Raw genomic sequence first — 21,208 nt, forward strand, 5'->3', positions numbered from 1 at the left:
AGCACATCAGGAAATCTGTATGTTCAACCAATTATCTTGAAATTGCTGGTCACATGGCTAGCTGATTGCCCTAATGCAGTGCATTGCTTCCTAGATTCACGTCCCCATCTTACATATCTGCTTGAGTTGGTGTCAAATTCCTCTGCAACAGTGTGCACAAGGGGTTTGGCAGCAGTTCTCTTGGGAGAATGTGTAATTTACAACAAATCCAATGATAATGGGAAGGATGCTTTTACAGTGGTTGATACCATAAGCCAGAAACTCGGGCTTACATCATACTTCTTGAAGTTCGATGAGATGCAGAAAAGCTTCCTTTTTACCTCTGTAAAGTCAGCCCAGCCTCGTAAAGCGTTGACAAGATCTACTGTTGCTATTATGGCAGATATTGAAGATGTTGACGAGAATGATTCATCTGATCAGAAAGATGAGGATCATCCGATTCTCTCGGCAATCTTTGATGTTCAATTTGTGAACCTTGTCAAGAAATTGGAGGAAGATATCAGAGAAAGCATTGTTGAGGTCTACAGTCACCCAAAGAGCAAGGTGTCAGTGGTGCCAGCAGAATTGGAACAGAGAAGTGGGGAAAGTGATGGGGAGTATATCAAGCGGCTGAAAACATTTGTGGAGAAGCAGTGCTCTGAGATACAGGTATTGTTCTTTTTACAATTCATGCTTTTCTAATCATTCTTCCGAAAAGTGTAGCATAATGAATGGGAAAAGCGTCACATAATGAATGGGAGGGTACCATCAGGATAGTAATATGGATCAGCTGTAGGTGACCCTCTCAGTTTGTCAGATGGCTGTCTGGTTACAAATGGTGTTATAGTTGTCAAATCTTTCTTATGCTGTACTAGTGTCAACATTTCCAAGTTCCAACGTCCTTATGTCATTCTATAATGATTCCAACATCCTTTTATGTCATTCTGAGGCATGTCCTTACTCCTTGGAGAATTTTCTATAATGATAATATTATAGCATTGGTCATATTAAAATTTGTGGTCAGAAGTGTTGCCCATTAACTCATTGTTGATGGGCATAAGCATTGGTGATTAACAGGCCATCTTGTTGGAAGATTTCTGTAGAACTGCACTTCAGTGAGGACTAAATTTGACTTTGCTCTCTTTTTTTCCCCTGCCCTTTCCTCCTCTTGTCTTTTAGGACCTTCTTAGCCGAAATTCACTTTTGGCTGAGGACCTTGCAAAAACTGGTGGAGGCAGTAATTCCCAGCCTGAGCAGAGAGTGAGTGGAGGCCTGGATAGAATCCAGGTAGAGAAACTCCGAAGAGAAATTCAAGAAGCATCTCAACGGTTGGAGATTCTCAAGACAGATAAGGCCAAGATCGAGTCTGAGGCATCCATGTACAGAAATTTAGCTGGGAAGATGGAATCTGATCTGAAGAGCCTATCTGATGCTTACAACAGTCTTGAACAGGCCAACTTATATCTAGAAAAGGAGTTGAGAGCTTTGAAGAGTGGAGGGCCCCCAACAATTCCAGATGTTGAGGCAATAAAGGCCGCAGCAAGGGAAGAAGCCCAGAAGGACAGTGAGGCAGAACTGAATGATTTGCTTGTGTGCCTTGGCCAAGAACAGAGCAGGGTGGAAAAATTAAGTGCGAGGTTGCTTGAGTTAGGGGAGGATGTTGACACACTGCTTGAAGGTATTGGAGATGATGTTGGGCTGCCTGAAGAAGGTGAAGAGGAGGGAGACTGAATATATGGGTCCTTCCTGTCTTCTGCACTTAGTTTTGCTTTGTTTTACCTTTTGTTTAATTGTAATTCCTCCTTGTGGCGAAGGCAAATCTTAAATTACGCACTAAAACCAGTATCTTTTTGTGTAAATTAACATAGACTAATGTTAATTATGTGATATTTGTGCCAAGTTTGGTTTTAAAGTATCAGCCAATTATTATTCACTAGCCAATCATACGCATGTATTACTTCGCAATCGGTTGGTCTTAGGTTCAGATCCTTCTTGGTTGGGCAGTTTTGTCGGGTTCCGGATTATGGATGGACAGCATAGATTGAGCATTCAATTGGATCCAACCATAAAAATTGAGTCTTGGTTGGATCAAGCAATTCATATTTCATACACTCCTCATATGGCCTAAAACAAACATTACTAAAGTTCGTTTATCAATTCCCCTAGTTCTGATCTAATTAGCACCACCTATGAGCTCAACAATCCTCAAATTTTGGATTAGTGGAACTGCTTTTTAAGTCAAATTAATGTCTAACGCATGGCTTATGATTTAAGCTCAACAATCGTTAAATGAACAAATTACAACACAAACAAAAGAAGCCCGAAATTTTGGGGCAAAGCAGGAATGAACAGAATAAAGTAACATTTATCTTGCAGTCTTTTGTGATTATTATTTTACTCTTAATAAATCTTAAATCGTGTAAGCCTGACAGCAAATTAATAATGGATAAGGATTAATTATGAAGGGGATTCACATTACACCTAACTTTTTAGGTGGCTAGGAAGGTAATACTTTTAGCTCACCTCTTAATATTTTGCCACATAATCTTGAGAAGGTCTCACATTTTTTTTTTCTTGTCTTTTTCTTTCACTCTAATATAATAACACATATTTTTCAATTAAGTTTAAATGGTATAACGATTTCATTGTGACATCATATTTTCTTTAAATAGTAATATGAATAGTTTTATATAAAAATATAATAATATAAATATTTATTAATAACTACCATTTTTATCAAATTCCAAATTTTAGAAGAAAAAAAAAAACAAAAGAAAGAAAATATCATATTTTGAGAAAAATTTCAATTCATTGCGCAAATTATTGGCTAATAATAATATGCATAAAATCGAAAACTTTAAACAATTTTACACACTATTCTCAATATTTAAATATCTATCACACTTCTTATTTAATATAATCATAATAAATATATGTCACGCGCCTACAAAACAAACTTTTGTTAATTATCATATGGCCCACCACTGACGTCATATTTTTACAAGTACCATTATCCATGCCACGTTATTAATTACTCCCTCTATCCCCTTTTTTTGTCTTTTATTCTATTTTGAAATGTCCCAAAATATTGTATTGTTTCTAAAAATAAAAGTCATTAACTTACTAATGTTTCTATTATATCCCTATTAATTTACTAATTCAAATTTTTGATAAATTTTTTTAAGAGTAATTTTAGAAATTTATACATTTTTAAAATGTAGGTAAAATAATAAATGACAAAAAAAATTGAAGGGGGAAATTAATTCATTAAAAAGTGAAATACCATATGTCTAGATTTGGCAGAGCGTTAGACTGAGTGTATTCATTAGATAAACTCAAACTGAAGAAAGGAAAACCTCAGCAACACTTGAGGCTGACGTGGCACCTCGTATCGTATGTATATAGTGTAATAAAACAGAATTTTAGGAAGAAGAAGAACCCAGAAATCAGAATTCAGTTTCTGCAAATAGAAAGAAAGAACAATGGAATCATCAGAAAGTGAGAATAAGAAAAAAGTGATAGAGCACAAGGCTTATGCTAGAGTTGGACTGCTTGGAAATCCAAGCGACGTGTATTATGGCCACACCATCTCTTTCACTTTCGATAGCTTTTGGGCTGACGTTCAATTGCAGCCGTCTGATCACCTCATCATCACTCCCCATCCCACCCATGATCTCGTCCAGTTCCACTCTCTCCCTCACCTGGTCTCTCTCTCTCTCTCTCTCTCTTTATTGATCTGCAATGTAGTGCTTTGAATTTGAAGATCTGGGTGAATATATATATATATATATATATATTTTTTGTTATTGGGTTTGGTATTCAATGCAATGTATAACAAGCTCAACTTTTGTTTTTGTTGTTTATTTTGGTGTTATCTACATTACTCTAAATGGGTTTTTTTTTTTTTTGGTATTAGAATGTGATTTAGATTTGATCTGTAGCTTGCATTTGCAGTGAAAGGTTGGATGCGATGAAATTTGAAGGTTAGATCTTGATGTGTGGGATTTAAAGGTTCAGTTTTTGATATGGTAACTGGTGGGATTTCATGTATAAGATTTGGAGAATTATTAATTTTACTGCTCTGGGGGGAGTGGATCCTATCAGGAATATGTTCTCAATGGGACCCACTAGCATGTCAGATCCAAGTACTGAATAATTACTTTAAATCTATATATATGTTAAGAATCTCCTCTATCCCTTTATATGGTGATTCTACGTGTATTGTAATCACATGACTCATTGACTGATTCAAACAAGTCATATGACTTTTAAATAGGTCCTAAAAGTACTTGTGAATAATCATTTTATTCGCCATGTAATGGGTTGAAAAAATTTCCTTGAAATCAATTTGGATGAACATGTTGTCCTTTATGCATAGAAGAAATACCCTTGGAATTATTTCTAAATCATGTTTGCCAGTTGAGTGTGATGGATAGAGCAAGATATGTGGATTTGTTGCACAGTTGTGGGCTGCAAGGACCGGATATGTATGGTGTCACATCAGTTCAATTGAAGCCCTTGTGAACCGGGCATTGGATATGGCTCCGAATAGAGCAAAAAATGCTGATTTCTAGAGTTGATGCAGTTGTATATTTGGTGCCTTAAACTGCTGCATTTGCCAAATCAATGGTTTAGGAGTGTGGGTATTTTTTTCACAAACCGTGTGCAATTCTATAGTTTGCATGTGGTAGGATAAAGGAGATTTGTTCAGGAGAGTATGTGTTGTCACTTAAGTTTTTATATGTTTCTTTTTACAGATTGAAAGGTAAACTTTTGCATACCAAAGTTATAGCTTTTTTGTTCTGATATGCATTTGGAGTTACGTGTGAAAATTCTTTTGTCCGGTAATTGTAGGTGATGGTGTTCCTCTAGTGTTAGTTTTTCAATTACCCGGTATACTTTTAGTCGTACTCGGTTCACAAAGCTTCCACTTTGGGGTCTGGGAGAGGTCATGGTGGGCGGCTGTATGGCATTTTTTAGGAGTGGCTGATTCCCCGTATCCAGTAATACCTTCTAAATCACAATTTGTGTTTGGCTTGACATTGTCCAATTCACATCCAAATGCAAAGGCAAAATATAAATAAATTTATAGGCGGTTTTGAGTTTTTTTTTTTTTGGGGGGAAGCAGCTTATCTTACATTATTATATATTTTAGTTTGTCTCTCTCTCTTGATGGGTGTGTGTTTTAATGTTAAGGTTTTTTTTTTCCCTTCGTATAGAATGTTGTGGTGATCAAGTCTTAACTTAGTCCATGTACATGATGCTACAGGTTCTGGATTCATCATAATAAAAAATGTACTTATACCTTTGTTTACAGGTGAATCGTTTAGATAATGAAGGTTATTATGGAGGTGTACGATTGCTTATGGCAATTTGTAGAGTTTTCCATAATTATTGTAAGGATAACAAGATTGATCTTCATGGAGGAAATTTCACGCTATCATATGACACTAATATCCCTCGTCAGGTAAAGCTTTAGTCCAGTTCTACCAGAAATTTCTTAGCTCTTTTTGTGATAATCATTATTTCAGTTGTGATACACATCTCTATGATTTATTTTTTTCCAGTATTCCTATGTTTGCTTGTGAAGTTTACTGTTTGCTATATGTCTATTTTATTGGCTTTGAGGTTTACGCCGTCTATTTATCTAACCCCCTATCTTGGTAAAATGACAAGGACTGACATTTATTAGGTTGTGGAAAAGATTGTTTCTGTTGAGTGAGTTACATCCTTGTTGCTGATTTTATTTTCCTCTATGAACCAGTTATAAGTCCTGGTAAGACTCATTTTTTTGTTACCAATGAGCTCTTATTCAATTGGCACCTCCCTTTCCAAGTTCTAGGCGTAGGGTGAGATTGTGGGTTCAAGACCTACTGGTTCTATGTATAACTTACCAATTTAAATATATATATATATATATATACACTTATTTGTTATTGTTTATTTTGAGAGGAATTGACTTACAAGATGAATAAATGACACGGCATGAGTCCCATTTCTTGTCTTTTCTTTTTAATTTATTTTTTCTATTATGCACTTGCTCACGAATGCCATTATAACCATGGTTATCTTGCATCTTCCAATATATTGTAATAGATGTTTAATTTAACACATTAATATTTAAATATTTCTCACTTTGTGAAATTTTAATCTGCATCACCTTGTTTGGAGGTTATTTTTTCCTTAATGTTTGTGGACAATGCTGAAAGTGAATATAACAGTGTGAAAGAGACCACCTATACCTCAATAACTGTATTTGATGTTATATATTTTTGCTCGTAGACAAAACTGAATTGCACGCATGTTTCACTTTTTTGATTTTTTAGCAAAGTTTTTATGTGACCTTTTGTGACCAAATGTATTATAGTGTCTCTTTGTTGTTGTTACTAATCTTCTCTTCAATAGAAGAGATAGTAATTTAGAACTTAATTTTTGACTCTTTTGATATTGCAACATGGCTTAAGTTTTGATTTTGACATTTCAGATGGGACTTTCAGGTTCTAGTGCTATTGTATGTGCTGCCTTAAGCTGCCTTCTTGACTTCTACAAAGTTAGGCATTTGATTAAAGTAGAAGTCAGGCCTAGTCTTGTCCTTGCTGCAGAGAAAGAACTTGGAATTGTTGCTGGTCTCCAAGACCGGGTGGCACAGGTTTATGGGGGCCTTGTTCACATGGTATGTGGTTGAATTTTTGACAGAGCTTGTGCACATCTGATGGGTAAAAATGTAATCACCTAGATATGCAAATTTCCTTATGTAGGATTTTAGCAAGGAATACATGGATGGCTTGGGGCGTGGCATCTATACACCCATGGATATTAGTCTTCTCCCACCTCTTCATCTCATCTATGCTGAGAATCCTAGTGATTCAGGGAAGGTTAGCATCAAACCCTGCCCTCATCTTCCTTCCTAACTCCTTTTTTTTTTTTAATTCCATTTATTTATCATATATTTTTATTTTTTATGGGGGTATCATTTTCATCTTATGTAGTTAAAAAGGTTCCAAAATCTCATGTGCGCATAATTTGTATTTCTTCTAAAAAAACGACGTGCAGTAGGTTTTAGTGAACAAAAGAGTGCTGAATATAGGAGAACTTTCTTATCCTACATTTTGCCTATATTGTATCCACAATGTCAAACAGACAAAAGCTTTATACTTTTCACATCTAAAATACTTTTGGTTTGGTTCTTTATGGATCCTTCTTATATACGTTTCTATGCATTTGTTATGAAACTTGATACACTTTGGAATCACATGATGGATTATGAAGATGATGATTTTCCTCTAAGCATAATATTAATTGATCTTTAATAACAATCAAGTGAACTCAGTGAAGCCTTTTCCCAATTCATGGAAGCATATTCATCTATAATGATGTTGGATTTTATGTTTATTTGTTTATTATCTACTTTTGTGATGTACAATCTTTCTTTCTAATTGATTGATAATATTTGTTCTAAACATCTGGTTTCCAATGTTGCATTAACTTTTTATTAGTTACCCTATATTTGATTTTTTTCTGTTCTTTTCCAATTGAGAGAGAATAAGAGAGCATAAGAGAGAGTATCTTGATTTAGTGATATCATGTTAAGGTTCTAGCAGATAACCTTGATTTGTAATACCATCTGCTGGTTTGATCAAGGGTTTATACTTGGATCTTTCTCTGTCAACAATTTCAGTTGAAAGCTAGTTCATTAGGTATTTACTTATAATCTTTAACTTCCATCATGGGAATGCAAATTGGGTAGTATTCTGGAAGCAAGCTGGCTGCTTCATGAAAAGAACCCACTAGTCTACTTTTGTCTCTAAAATTCAGGGTTCTATAGCAGGAGTGTCTTCCCATATTTCCTTACTGAAATTGTAATGGTAGAATAATTTCAATGCATTATTATAAATGCAGGTTCATAGTACAGTGCGCCAAAGGTGGCTGAATGGCGATGAGTTTATAATATCATCAATGCAAGAAGTTGCAAATTTAGCAAAAGAAGGAAGAATAGCATTACTGGAAAAGGACTATTCCAAGCTTGCAAAGCTCATGAATCGTAATTTTGATCTTCGAAGGCAAGAAATTTATTTGACTGCATAGTTTAAATCACATCTGAGGAGAAGCCAATAATCAATATAATTCAGATGAGCATTCCCAACTCCAACGTATTGAAGCTCTTTTGCTTTCATATCTCTTTATATAGATTGCACTTGGTTTAATTAAAGATTTGTTTTGTGAAAGATAAATGCTATTCTTATGAAGGGCTTTTTATGCAACATTTATGTCTGCTGCTTTGAAATGTAAGTTACTAAAATTGACAGAAAGATGTTTGTTATCTAAGAGACTCATGTCTTTGAAAATGCCTTCTTGTTTTCTTGTCAAATATAGTTATAGCATCAGCATTACTGAATCACTATCATTTTTATTCTTTTGAAACCAAAACCTTAGTTTTGCAATAAGAGCTTGTGTACATTTTATTGCTACTGAATATTATAATTTAAATATTGTGCAGGAGCATGTTTGGTGATGATGCCCTTGGTGCTATAAATATAAAAATGGTGGAGGTCGCACGAAAGGTGGGTGCTGCATCGAAATTTACAGGTAGTGGAGGAGCTGTAGTTGCATTCTGCCCTGACGGGCCTTCACAAGTAAAGCTTCTGGAGAATGAATGTCAGGAAGCTGGTTTTATTGTTATACCATTGAAAGTTGTTCCATCTTGTTTAAGTGATGAAGACCTTAAAACCCTTCAAAAATAGAGATTTAGGACCAACCTCCCCCCAAAAAGAAAAGAGAGGGGGGCCCCCCCCCCCCCCCCTGTGGTGGGGGCGGACACTAAAGAGAGCAAGAAAGAATAAGCTCATATTTGTGTAGAACATTCTTTTATGCTGAATGGCTGATGTTTTATTTAATGACATATCCAATTTTTTAAGGAGCACATCTTCTAATATGCTTAATAAATGCCAGGCCTTTTCATTTGCTTTAACCTAATCATTTACTTGACACTTATTAAGGGATTTGTTAGTTGAATTATAGCTCATTGGCAATACCAAACTTCTTCATTGCTACCCCATGAGCTCCCTTTCGGTAAAAGAATTCAACTCAAATTCGAACGACCTGCCATTTCTTATTTCATGAACCCTTAAATTTTATGAAAACCAAATCAGAACAATGGGATAGACTGTATCCTTGCTAACTGTGGCTCCTTCCTATTCCATGCACTATAGTTAAATAACCAAATTACCAAATGCGGAAGAATCCACTTTTTGCTGTCTTCACCATGGATATAAATTTGGAATGGAACACTTTGCCAAGAATATAATCTTTTTCTATGGACATTAGCACATGGAAAGACAACCGTGCAAGTGCAATAGCCAAGGTGGAGAAACTTGTGGTCACATTTACCTTAAATGCTATAGAACAACAATGGCGTTCAAAGTTTTCACATTTTATCTCAATTCTCATGCTCACGGCTCCAAATCAAATGATTACTCTCCCCAACCATGAATCCTTGACATCCCATTGGATCTCTAGTACCGTTCCAGAACAAGAAAATCAACCATTCCCCAGCCATTTCATATGCCAACGATTCCTTATGTTCTCTCTAATGGTATCTCACCGCACACATTATTAATGGTGCCTCACAAACCAAACCCGTACTAGAGGTAATGGGGTCAATTCTCTGTTAGCCTAGAGACACTGTTTAGATTAGCTTTTAATTTTAGTTTTCCTATTATTTCGTATTCTAATTTTAATTTTAGTTTTCCTATTATTTCGTATTCTAATTTTAATTTTAGTTTTCCTATTATTTCGTATTCTAATTTTAATTTTAGTTTTCATATAATATGTTAATTTGTTGAAAGTGAATATAAATATAACTATATCCAGATAAAGTAAGACTTTAAAAAGCTATACATAAGTAAATGAGTTAATTTTAGAAATCTAGTCCAAACACGTGTGCACCAGAAATTTAGATGTTGAACTATGGGATATAGGGGCTCCTTTTGGTTAAAACAACCAAGTGCAACCAATTTACTTTTCTCAAAATTGACTCTGTCGCTTTTGTATTTGCTATCTATTGAAGTCAGGCCAACCATGAACCAGGTGCACTTAGAGATGCTGTTCAGCATTACCTAACTCTTTTTCTTCCGATTTCCACCGTCTGCATAGCTCAGTAAAGATTAAATAGGCTAGTACCATAACTGAAAAGTGGCAAATTAGATTAAATAAAAAGCCTAAGAAGACCAGACTTTCAGCCTAGGAACCAAGCATACTTCCAACCTTTTACTCTCAGATCACCGAGAAGCAAATCTATGACATTAAATGAAATGAGCTCATTCAACTCCAAATTTTATATACTGCACAATGTTATCATATCTGAAAAGCTTGATAAGAAACTGTATTAGAAATCATACATGCATATACACCACAAAGTTTGATCAGATACTACACAGAAGTTACTCTAGGACACAAATTTTCTCAACCTCATTTTGAGCATTCTCCATCTTCTATTCATTCAACAGATGGTTAGTTCAATTACACAACTCCTACTAAATCACATTATCTAACAACGAATAAACAAACTAAAAAAATTCTCTATCTGTCTGAAAGTAATGACAACAAAATACACTAGTAAGGCCTTCTTGGAGCACTAAAATTATAGGTACAGGTGAAGATAATAAATACCAGTGGAAGACCTGGCTTTACTTTTTTTCTTTCCAGAGCATAACATGACAAACTATCCAGAAGAAACTTAATCAACACAAAGTGATGCAATGAGCTCATGCGGTGAAGCCCAAATCGGAAGATCAATAAAAGATTGCTTCATTTGCTCCTCTTGTGCATTGCACATTGCTTCTACTACATCACATAAATTCGAAACATCACGAATTATTGCTTCCTGGGCCTCCACCTGCATTGTAAAGACCCCTTAAAAATTAGGAAACAGCTAGAAATCAAAGCTTCGGTATTGGAGTTATGGAATTAGAAAAAGCATAACAGGAACCCTCTAATTTCGGGTCATAAAGACTCAAAATCCGTGTTTAGTGGCTGAGATTGTAATATTTTTAGTCTTAAAACAGTGCATATTTTGAGATTTAAAGGAACATAACCACATATAGCTACTTTTCTTTTTTCTTTTTTTTTTCTACTCTACTCTTTTTTCAGGAAAGAGATTTTTCTTGTATAACCAATATCAAACAAAGGTAAAAATTTAAGGAAACTGAAATTTAATTAAAATTAACTTAGAAAAAATGCCCCAATGATAGTATTAGCAAGAGCTCTAACAATAAAGGAATAGTCTTTAGCATGAACCCTTCTACAAGAATAAGAAGTAATGAGCAAAATGAAGCAGTTAGAACCCTAAAATCCGTGTTTGGTTGCTCAGAAACTGAAGCGAAGGAAAAGAAAAGTAAAAAAGAAAAAGGAACTTTTCGAATCATATTCTCAATTTGGTTCAATTTTTCAAAGCCAACATCAATTTCAGCTCAATTTAAGTGGACTTTTCTATCTTCTCGAAAAAACCCAAATATTCAATTTCTTTCTTTTTTCCGCATTTTCCCACCAACCAAACAAACCCCAATTTTACCTGCAAGAGAAGCTCATCCACGAGTGACCCATTAACAATCTCGGGCGAAGACAATGGCAAATCACCAAACGACGGCGTTTCTTCGTGTTCTTGTCGTTGACGCGCTCTCTCTTCCATTGCACGCAAGGTGCTCGACAAAAGCTCCCACCGGTCGATCTCTCTCTGGTACCGCTCTTTCAGCCTCAGCAAAGTCTTCCTCTTCCGCTCCCTCCGGTTCCTCTCCTCCGTCTCGGGATCCATACTCGGTGGCCGAGTCGCCACCGCCGCCAACGCGGCTTCATCTGGGTTGAGGCGGCGCTTCTTGCGCTTGTAGACGAAGCCATCGTCGTTATAGAGTTCCCACTCTTCGTCGTCTGCCAAAGATGTGGCGACCGTGTCCATCACCCAGACAGACGAAGCTTGTTTTAGTACTAAAAGTTCAAATATGAGTGCGAAATTTTGATATTTTCAAAAATTTTGGGATTGAGAGTTGAAAGTTGTGAGAGCTGTGAGTGAGAGTGAGAGCTATTTTGGTGGGAGTTTATATTTTATATTAGCTGTATAGACAATGGCAAATCACCAAACGACGGCGTTTCTTCGTGTTCTTGTCGTTGACGCGCTCTCTCTTCCATTGCACGCAAGGTGCTCGACAAAAGCTCCCACCGGTCGATCTCTCTCTGGTACCGCTCTTTCAGCCTCAGCAAAGTCTTCCTCTTCCGCTCCCTCCGGTTCCTCTCCTCCGTCTCGGGATCCATACTCGGTGGCCGAGCCACCACCGCCGCCAACGCGGCTTCATCTGGGTTGAGGCGGCGCTTCTTGCGCTTGTAGACGAAGCCATCGTCGTTATAGAGTTCCCACTCTTCGTCGTCTGCCAAAGATGTGGCGACCGTGTCCATCACCCAGACAGACGAAGCTTGTTTTAGTACTAAAAGTTCAAATATGAGTGCGAAATTTTGATATTTTCAAAAATTTTGGGATTGAGAGTTGAAAGTTGTGAGAGCTGTGAGTGAGAGTGAGAGCTATTTTGGTGGGAGTTTATATTTTATATTAGTTGTACTTTATTTTTACTTTTTGATTGGTAGTTGATAAGGTCTGTGGATCCCACTTTGTGTACAGTTTGATTTTAGATGCCACTTGCCATTTTAAATGGAAATTTTCTTTTTCTTTTTCTTTTTTTAATTAATTTTATCTATAGTTATTAAACTTGTTCGATTCACTTGTCGAACCAATGAACCCGTGATTTGGTATCTAGATTGATTCAAGTCTTTAATTAGGTTGTTTAAGCATATGATCTAGTTAAATCCAACTTGATTAATTCTTTATAACCCATTTAACCCTAATGGGTATTTTTAAAACCTGGTTTTGTTCATGATGATACACGAAAATCAATAAGCTAAAATGCTTCGGACTATGGTAATAACTTTTGATATTAAAAAGAAAAGAAAGTACTTTCAAGGGTGATTGGTATAACCCGGCCAAAAACTCTCTGATAGTTAAGTCAGTTTTCTCTTTAAAACACAAGGGAAAAATGGTGAACGGTGGGACTTACCTTGGGTGAATGGGACTTGTTCATTTTATAGAAAATTAGAAGTGGATCTACTTGTTCGAATCCACCACCATCGTGGGTGATATGAGTAGTTAATGGAGAAAATGGTTAAATGGAGTACATGGAGCAAATTACGAGAAACTTCTTCCACATTTTGAGAGTAGTATACTATGGTTAGATCACGAGGAACTTTATGAGAAGTCGTTTTGTGGAATTCACCAAGTGTTATTAATTTGGTAGTCTTTAAGTTTGTACTATGGATGACTTACCTGGTCTTGTTATAAAGGGATTTGTATTGTTCCTAAGTGCAATGTTCTTATTCTCTTTTTCTTAAGGTTTCTTGGATGTGGTCAAGTTATGGACGTGGTGGCTGTGGACGATGACAATCATGGACAAATATCCTTAACTTAGTCCCCATCAATTCATATACTCAAAAGTCAAAATCATTCATCTATTTGATTCATACTTATTATTATTATTATATATAATTTGGCATTTTGGCCTCTTAGAGCATTAGCATTGGAGAATGTTAATGCTATATCTAAGGTGTTTTTAGCATTTCAACCCTTAAAAATTGCTGCATCAGGAAATGCTAAAGGCAAGAATTGCAAATTTTTTGCAATTCTTGCTACAGTGCAATTCTACCTTTAGAATTGCACTGTAGCACAATTCTAAACCGAATAAGTAATTTTTTATTCCATCTCTCCTTCAGTCCTCTCTCCCTCTCACTCCCACTCTGTCTCTTCGTCTCCCACTCCATCTCTCCGTCTCTCTTTCTCTCATCTCACATCTCTCTTTCTTGTTCAAGACTTGCACTGGAGATGGTGGGTTTGGATCGGCGTGGTGGTGGGTTCGTGGTTTGATCTGGGCATGGTGGTGGGTTGGGATCGGTTGATGGTGGGTTTGGATCGGCGTGGATCAGCGGGCTAGGTGTGCTGGAGATGGCTCCGATAGGTTTGACAAAGGTTTGAATCGGAGAGGGTGTGGGTTGCTAGAGATGGCTCCGATGGGTTTGACAGAGGTTTGAATTTGAGAGGGTGGGTTGTTGTGTCGTGCTTGGTCGGTGAGGTCTGGGTTCTGCGTTTTGGTCGGCATGGGTCACGGAGTGGGTTTTTTTTTTTTTTTTTTAAATTTTTTTTATGTGGGTTTTTGTTTCAGTGGGATTTTGGTGGGCAGTGGGTTTGGGGGCGTGGTGGGCGTGGTGGAGGCGGTGGTGGTAACGGTGATTGCAGTGGAGGAGCGGTGTAGAGGTTGAGGGAAGGTGGAGAAATTCTCTGATGCTGGTGATTGGAAAAAAAAAATAAAAACTAAAAAATATATCGTGGTGGTGGTGTGGGTCTGGGTCGATGATCGGGTCATGGAAGGGGATCGAGTCGTGGTGGCGTGGCTCCGGTGATTATTATTTTTGAATGGGTTTGCTCCGGTGGGTTTCAAATCGGCTAGGTTTCAAATCGGCGATTGTTGTTGATGGGTTTGCTCCGGTGGTTGTTGATGGGTTGAGGTGCCTGGTGTGGTTGTTGATGGCTTGTGTGTTGCTAGAGGTTAGGGAGAAGGAGAGGGAAAAAAAAAACTTGGAAAGCGCAAGAAAATGAGTTGAAAAAAAAAAAACAGTTATAAAGAAAAAGTAAAGAAATATTAAAAAATAATATTTTAATAAAAATAGAGTTTTGGGATGTAGGAGGTATTGTAAAATTGGATGGTATAATGATAAAGTGAGATTTTGGAATGGTAAAATAGAGTAGCATTAGCATTTTCCAATGCTAATGCTTAGAGAAGAGAAATATGCTAAATCAAATAAATAAATAAAGAATATAATCAATTTCGTGTTTTATTTTGTGATTTATACAAATTTATTGCGAAGAAAGTAATAAAATTTTAAACTAGTTTTTAAAACTATTAATTTTTTTTTTCTTTCTTGTTCTTATGTATTTCTTTGTCAATGCACTTTTCATTTTCCCGTAAACCAATGTTTTCTTTGGAAACAAACACGCACAAAAAATCATCGCAAGCCAATCTCACTGCAACCATTGCATGTGACAATCCACACACACTCTAGAGTCTAACCCAAACATTAATCTCAACAATCACCCAACTAACACTCACGGCAAGCCAACCAAGACCTCCCACGCCTAGTCTCGACAAACCTAAGCCTAATCAAACCCCAAAACCACCTTGATCAGTGATCCAAATCTTCAATCGACCATTGCCCATCAACCCTTTTTCAAGCTACCTTGAAATTTCTTTCATGACAAATCTAGATAATAAAAAGAGGATGATAAGAGATATAAAGGTGTCAATGATCACTTCAATTATTGGTGTATCCAATCTAAGGCTTTGTACTTCCACTCACACATGAAGTACATTATTTACCTGATTGTAGGCATTTTCGTAGTCAATTGACTCATATCAGGCTATCAGCCATAACATTTCATGTAGAGGGAACACCATTATACAAATTTCCTAGCTAAAAAAGGGAACACTTTTAATGTTACACTTGTTTTTGTTGTAAACTTAAGGCCAGTAAAAAAAGGGGGTGTTAGCTACAAAAAAATAATATATATATATATATATATATATATTTTTTTTTTGAGAAAGAAATAATATATAAATTTAGTAGAAGCTACACAAACTATTTTGATATGGGATAAATTATAATATATAAATATTCAATAGTTACCTTTTGACTCCGTAAAGTTTAGATTAAAAATCAAATCATTCAAAATACTTTGTTAGGAACTCTAAATATCTCATTTTAGTCCAAAAATTAGAGATAATATACTAGAAGTGAAGTTTGTCAATTAAATTATGATAGTATTAGCATCAAATCACATTAAGGTAAATTGATAAATTTCCTTTTTTTTTTATAAACCCCTTTGATTCATGTTAGTTGTTCATTTGGGCAAACAAAAATTTATGAGCCTAAAGGTCATACAAAATTAAAAATAAAACTTAGATATAATTCTTTAAATGCTGTGATTAGTTTTCTCAATTAAAACAAACATATACTATATTGATTTTAATTATTTTTTGAAGGGAAATGCTAACGAGTGCTCTTAGGGCATTGATTAATAATCATTTAAAGAAAGTTTTTATGAGAAATGAAAAAAAAATTAATATTTTGACAGCTTTTTTCATTTCCTATAAAAGTGGTTTCAAAATTTTATTAAAATAGATTATTAATCAGTGCCTAATGGCACTTGTTAGTATTTTTTTTTTTAAAAATAATATTGTTTATGTTGTATCCATAGTTGTCAAATCGTGAATCGTATCGTGAATCGATTTTTAATTTTTTTGTATCGTGTATCGTATCGTATCGTGTATCGTAAGATACACAAACACTTAATAAAATTTATAAAAAATTATAAATATACATATATAAATGATATATTCATTATAAATTTTAAATATGTTCAATTAATGACTAATTTATTCCTCACTTATGTAATAATATTTAACAAACTAACTAAATAAATCAAACTAGCATGTGTTCATAACATACACATTAAAATTACTTAAATTCAAAAGTGATAATATATTACAAATGACTCAAAAATAATAATTTATTTTCATCATATTTATCAAATTGTCTAATCAACCCCATCTAAGTCAACGCTATCATCATATTTATAATTTTGCAAATTTATTTCTTCATTAAAATTTTCTTCATCGTTATTAGTCATTAACATTTACTATCTCTTCTTGTTCTTTCCATTTCTATAAATTTTTTTGGCATTCTAGTTTCTTGGACTTATAACAATAACAATTAAAATAAAATAAAAATTAATTAAAAAATTTAAAATATTAAAGTGAAAGGTAAGTGCTACTGTGTAGTCAATTGTAGGAGCGAGGGGAAAAAAACTTATGAATATGTTATTTTAGTAAGCTAAATTAAGAAAACTAATAATTTTGTTTAAAAACAAATCTAACAACTTGTTAGATTCAAATAAAAGTACAAATTTAACAAAAAATCTCATTTTAAAGCATTTGTCTATGTATCGTACGATACGTATCAATTTTACGATACGATACGATTCATACGATACACACACTGTATCGTACGATTCATGAGCATTACGATACGCCGATACGATACGAAACTTTTTACACACGATTCGATACGTATCATACGATACGTATCGCGTATTGTACGATACTGACAACTATGGTTGTATCATTGATGGACACATTCAATGTTTGTCAAACAATGCTAAAATCACAAAAACTTAAGGCCAGTTTGATAATGTTGTTCTAATAATGTTGTTTATATTTTTTGAAAATGCGTGTAAATAAAAAAATGTATAAAAATATATGTAATGTTGTTTAAATATTAAAAACGGTTATTTAAACAACAATAATAAACAGTACCTTACAATTTAAAATCACAAAAACTTACAATTTTTTTCACAACCCCCCATGCGTTATTAAATGATGGAATTATGGCAAATTTTTTTTTTTTGTTTTTTTTTTTTTGTTTTGGGGTGGTGTTCTAAAAAACGGTAAAACCCAGTGACTTCAAATATGAAAAAACAAGCAACTGCGAATCCTTCTTTTTCTTTCTTCATCGCCAACAATGGCGAAATCACTGTCTCTAACCCACGTATCCCTCCTTCTCCTCTCCCGTCAAAGACTCATGGCCACACGAATACACACGCACTCTCTCTCACTGCCACTCCCAAACCCCAAACCTTTCAACAAAACCATGTTTCCACACTCTTCCCTCTCTTTCTGCACCTCTTCCACTCCATACCCTCTTCAATACGACATGATCATCAACCGCCCAACCCAGCCTCACCCTCCTCGCCGACTCACCCGAGTCAATAACAACCCAACAGCTCAGAAGACTCGCCCCAATCGGACTCACCAAAAACCCCACTTCAGAAACGGGCATTGAGGACTGGGTGGATCAGAAGCTATTGTCAGAGATTGAAACAAACAGACCCAGTTCGGGAAACTTGGAAATGAACAAGTCTATGAGGAAGTATTACAATAAGAGGAGGAAAAGAATGTATGGGTCGGATTCAGATGAGGATGGTAGGAGCTCTGAGGAGAGGTTTGTGGAGTTGAAGCCTGAGGTTGTAGAATTTAATACGTTGCATAAGAGAGAGGAGGAGTTGTATTTTTATGATACTTTTGCTTATCCTTGGGAAAAAGAGAAGCATTATAAGGAGGTGTATCAGCTGGAGAAGAAGTATTTTCCTGATCAATGCCTTGACAAGGCGTTTCTTCAACCAGGTGAATCCAATGAGAGTAATGTGAAGAGGGGAAAAGAAGAAGAAGAANATAATGAATTCAATTCGATTTTATCAGAAATACTCAACATTATGTTATACTCACCAAACTACATAAAAAAAGGAGATGATTTTCAAAACATAATATTTTCTTCATTCTTTTAGTTATAACTTATATCATTGCCTAAACATGAAAACATATATTGTAATACCTGGAAAAAGAAAAAAGAAAGTGAGAGACTTTAAAGGTAGGGTATTTAAGTAAATCTGTTTGTGGGGTCAATTTTATAATTAATATTACTAAGGGAGTTCTTAGAAAATTAGATCGAAACTTTAACTATATATAAGCTAATTAATTATAAGTCAGAGTATAAAGAAAGATATTTTTTAAAAATGACTTTTGAGTTTGTTCAAGTAGAGAAAGATTGACAGCACACTTGAGTTAAGAGATTAAGAAATCTCATCTTTTATCAAATCTAAGCTTTATACGAAATTAAAATATTTTTATGTGGATATTTTTGGTTAGTAGTGAGACTATCTAAATATCTAATGAGTTTTATAACGCAAACAAAGAAGTGTTTGGAATTAGGATTGTTACTGTTTTTTAAATAATAATTTTTAATATTTAAATAATATTACACATATTTAATATTTTCACACACTTTTCACCGACACATATTTTCAAAAAATACAAATAATATTATTAAAATAATATTACCAAACTGCCCTTATCTTTTCAGTAATTTGGACGCTGGGTACTGCAGATTTGTCTGTCTCAATGTTGTGATTTTTGTTTCTTATGCCCACTGTTGTGTCATGCGTGTAATAGTAGATGGAAGTTGCAGAAGGTTAGGCATGGAGAGTCAGGTTCTGCACAAGTTTCTGCCTAAAAGAAGTTGTACCGAACTGTGGATTTGGTGAAAAAAAAAGGGAGAAGAATGGTGTATCAGTAAAAGTTGGATGCTTGGTATGACATTTTAGGAAAAAAATTTTAATTTTTAAATAATATTATACATATTTTTATATATATTTTTTATGTTTATGTATTTTAAAAAATATAAATAATGTTAGTAGAACAATGTTATCAAGTTTGTTGTTTTGATATGATACAATACATTTTCCTAGTTTTTGTCCTCATCTCTAAAGAGAACTAGGGGTGGCAGGGGGTTAAAAGAAAAAAATAAAAAATAAATAGAAGATGGGTCCAGATGGTGTCCTTTACAAATTTACTTTTGACCCTATATGGCTATATGTATATTGTAGTCTATAGGCTTTATAACGAGGAACTATTAGTGGCTTAAAGTAAAGAAACAAAAATATTATGACTATGTGCATTTTTGCTATAAGAAACAGTGAATTATTTGTTAGGCTTAGTGAGAGATAGAATTTATATATATAAATTAATAATGGTTCTAAAATATAGGATAAGTCTCCTATGATGCTATTTTTGTCCTTAAGAAAAGAGTTAATAATGATAAATTATTAGATATTTTTAATAGTCTCTCTTTTGATCAGGTATTGTTATAAGTTTTTTTTTTTTTTAAATTATTTGATTATTGAGTAAATAGTATATGTAAAATTGTTTTAGGTGCTATTTAAGGATTTTAGAAAAAAGTGTTAGAAAAAAGTGTTAGGACTTTTTAGTATGGCTTTTAAAGGTAAGTAACATTTCTCCTAAATTGTTTAATTTTGCATATATCATTGCAATTTAGCTACTGAATATTGGTTTACAAATGTTACAATTTTATTTCTATTGTTTTAGCTACATTGATTTAAAGTAAAGAATAAAGAATTATCACAAATATATTTGATTATTGAATATATGATTTTATATATGTGTTTGAATGAGATATATTTATGTTTGAACTATGATATAATATATATGATTTTGAACAATTTGACTATATTTTGACTTTGATACCCAGTCAATGGGAGTTATTCATTAGTACCGAAACTAATTCTATTTAGGGCATTACAAGCCTATTGTGTTTCTGGGCCCAGCTAATGGGGGATATACATTAGCACAAAATTATTTTCATTTGAATTTGATGCTTGGTCACGGGGATATAGCATGACCATAGTTGTAAAAGATTGTTAAGAATATAAATTATGTCTGAGTATTTGAACTATTTTGAGCCCTTGAAACTACTTATGTGTTTTTGGAATCTATTGTAAATTACAGCTTTTGATATATGAAAAATTTATTATTTTCTAATCCATCTATGATATATTTGTAAGATTAAAATATTCGATCTATGTACAACTTATTATTTTACAAATCTGTTTACTTGATAGAACTTATTAAGACTTTGGTCACTTATTAAGTTGTCAACTACCCCCCCCCCCCCGGCCCTTTTTCTCGCCAATTTCAGATTGTTAAGAATAGCAAGTTTTGGGAGTTCTGCTTTTGTGTTGTGAGCATGAAAGAAGTTTAGAGATTTTGGGATTAGATGGTCTTGTAATAGCCTTATATCTTTTGGCCAATTGGCATTATGTACATGAGGTTTGGATTTTGTTCCTTTTGAATTATTGGAGATCTATTCATAAAGAAATTGTTGAGGTATTTTGGATTTATTTGATATAATTTTTGAGGATATATTTTAGTTGCTAAAAAGGCCTTACACACTTGTAGGGTACTTACTTTATAAAAGTGTGGTCGTTATCATGTGCCTATCTTTATAGTTGGGTTCGGGGCGTGACTTATATAGTTGGCCAATATATTTTATTTTTATTTTTATTTTTTCTTATAACTAATATTAGTTAATTAATTATGAAAAAAATATATAAAATGAAAAGAAATAATAATTTTTTTTAAATCCTAAAGTTTAAGCATTGTGCGTAGAATAATACAAAATTATTAATAAGATTGATTCAAAATATTTTCATTTTTCAAAATTAATTAGAGGC

At 34.2% G+C, this 21,208-nt stretch overlaps 4 protein-coding genes across 4 annotated transcripts in view; 2 read left to right on the forward strand and 2 right to left on the reverse strand.

Annotated features, from left to right (window-relative positions):
• Positions 1-1,878, forward strand: part of LOC111998002 (golgin candidate 6-like) — a 9,612-nt gene extending 7,734 nt beyond the window's left edge. Inside the window, exons 6-7 of the mRNA XM_065778411.1 lie at positions 3-648; positions 1,159-1,878. Coding sequence (XP_065634483.1) covers positions 3-648; positions 1,159-1,710 — 1,198 coding nt within the window. The 3' untranslated portion in view covers positions 1,711-1,878. The remainder of the gene's footprint in view (positions 1-2; positions 649-1,158) is intronic.
• Positions 1,879-3,304: 1,426 nt separating this feature from the next.
• Positions 3,305-8,757, forward strand: LOC112023974 (glucuronokinase 1). Its single transcript, XM_024056613.2, has 6 exons — positions 3,305-3,683; positions 5,297-5,446; positions 6,464-6,652; positions 6,738-6,854; positions 7,879-8,039; positions 8,477-8,757. The coding sequence occupies exons 1-6, from the start codon at positions 3,462-3,464 to the stop codon at positions 8,718-8,720; spliced, it is 1,083 nt and encodes a 360-aa protein (XP_023912381.2). The 5' UTR covers positions 3,305-3,461; the 3' UTR covers positions 8,721-8,757.
• Positions 8,758-10,337: 1,580 nt separating this feature from the next.
• On the reverse strand, positions 10,338-12,060 carry LOC112023994 (uncharacterized). The gene is made up of 2 exons (XM_024056639.2): positions 11,549-12,060; positions 10,338-10,873 (listed from the first exon to the last, which is right to left on the reverse strand). Exons 1-2 carry the CDS (start codon positions 11,927-11,929, stop codon positions 10,715-10,717), a joined length of 540 nt encoding a protein of 179 aa, XP_023912407.2. The 5' UTR covers positions 11,930-12,060; the 3' UTR covers positions 10,338-10,714.
• Positions 12,061-12,075: 15 nt separating this feature from the next.
• On the reverse strand, positions 12,076-12,423 carry LOC136069653 (uncharacterized). Its single transcript, XM_065778412.1, has one exon. It carries the CDS (start codon positions 12,421-12,423, stop codon positions 12,076-12,078), a length of 348 nt encoding a protein of 115 aa, XP_065634484.1.
• Between the last annotated feature and the right edge of the window lie 8,785 nt (positions 12,424-21,208).

This window comes from Quercus suber, unplaced genomic scaffold (genome assembly GCF_002906115.3).
Source record: "Quercus suber isolate HL8 unplaced genomic scaffold, Cork oak 2.0 scaffold_182, whole genome shotgun sequence".
Classification (NCBI taxonomy): domain Eukaryota; kingdom Viridiplantae; phylum Streptophyta; class Magnoliopsida; order Fagales; family Fagaceae; genus Quercus; species Quercus suber.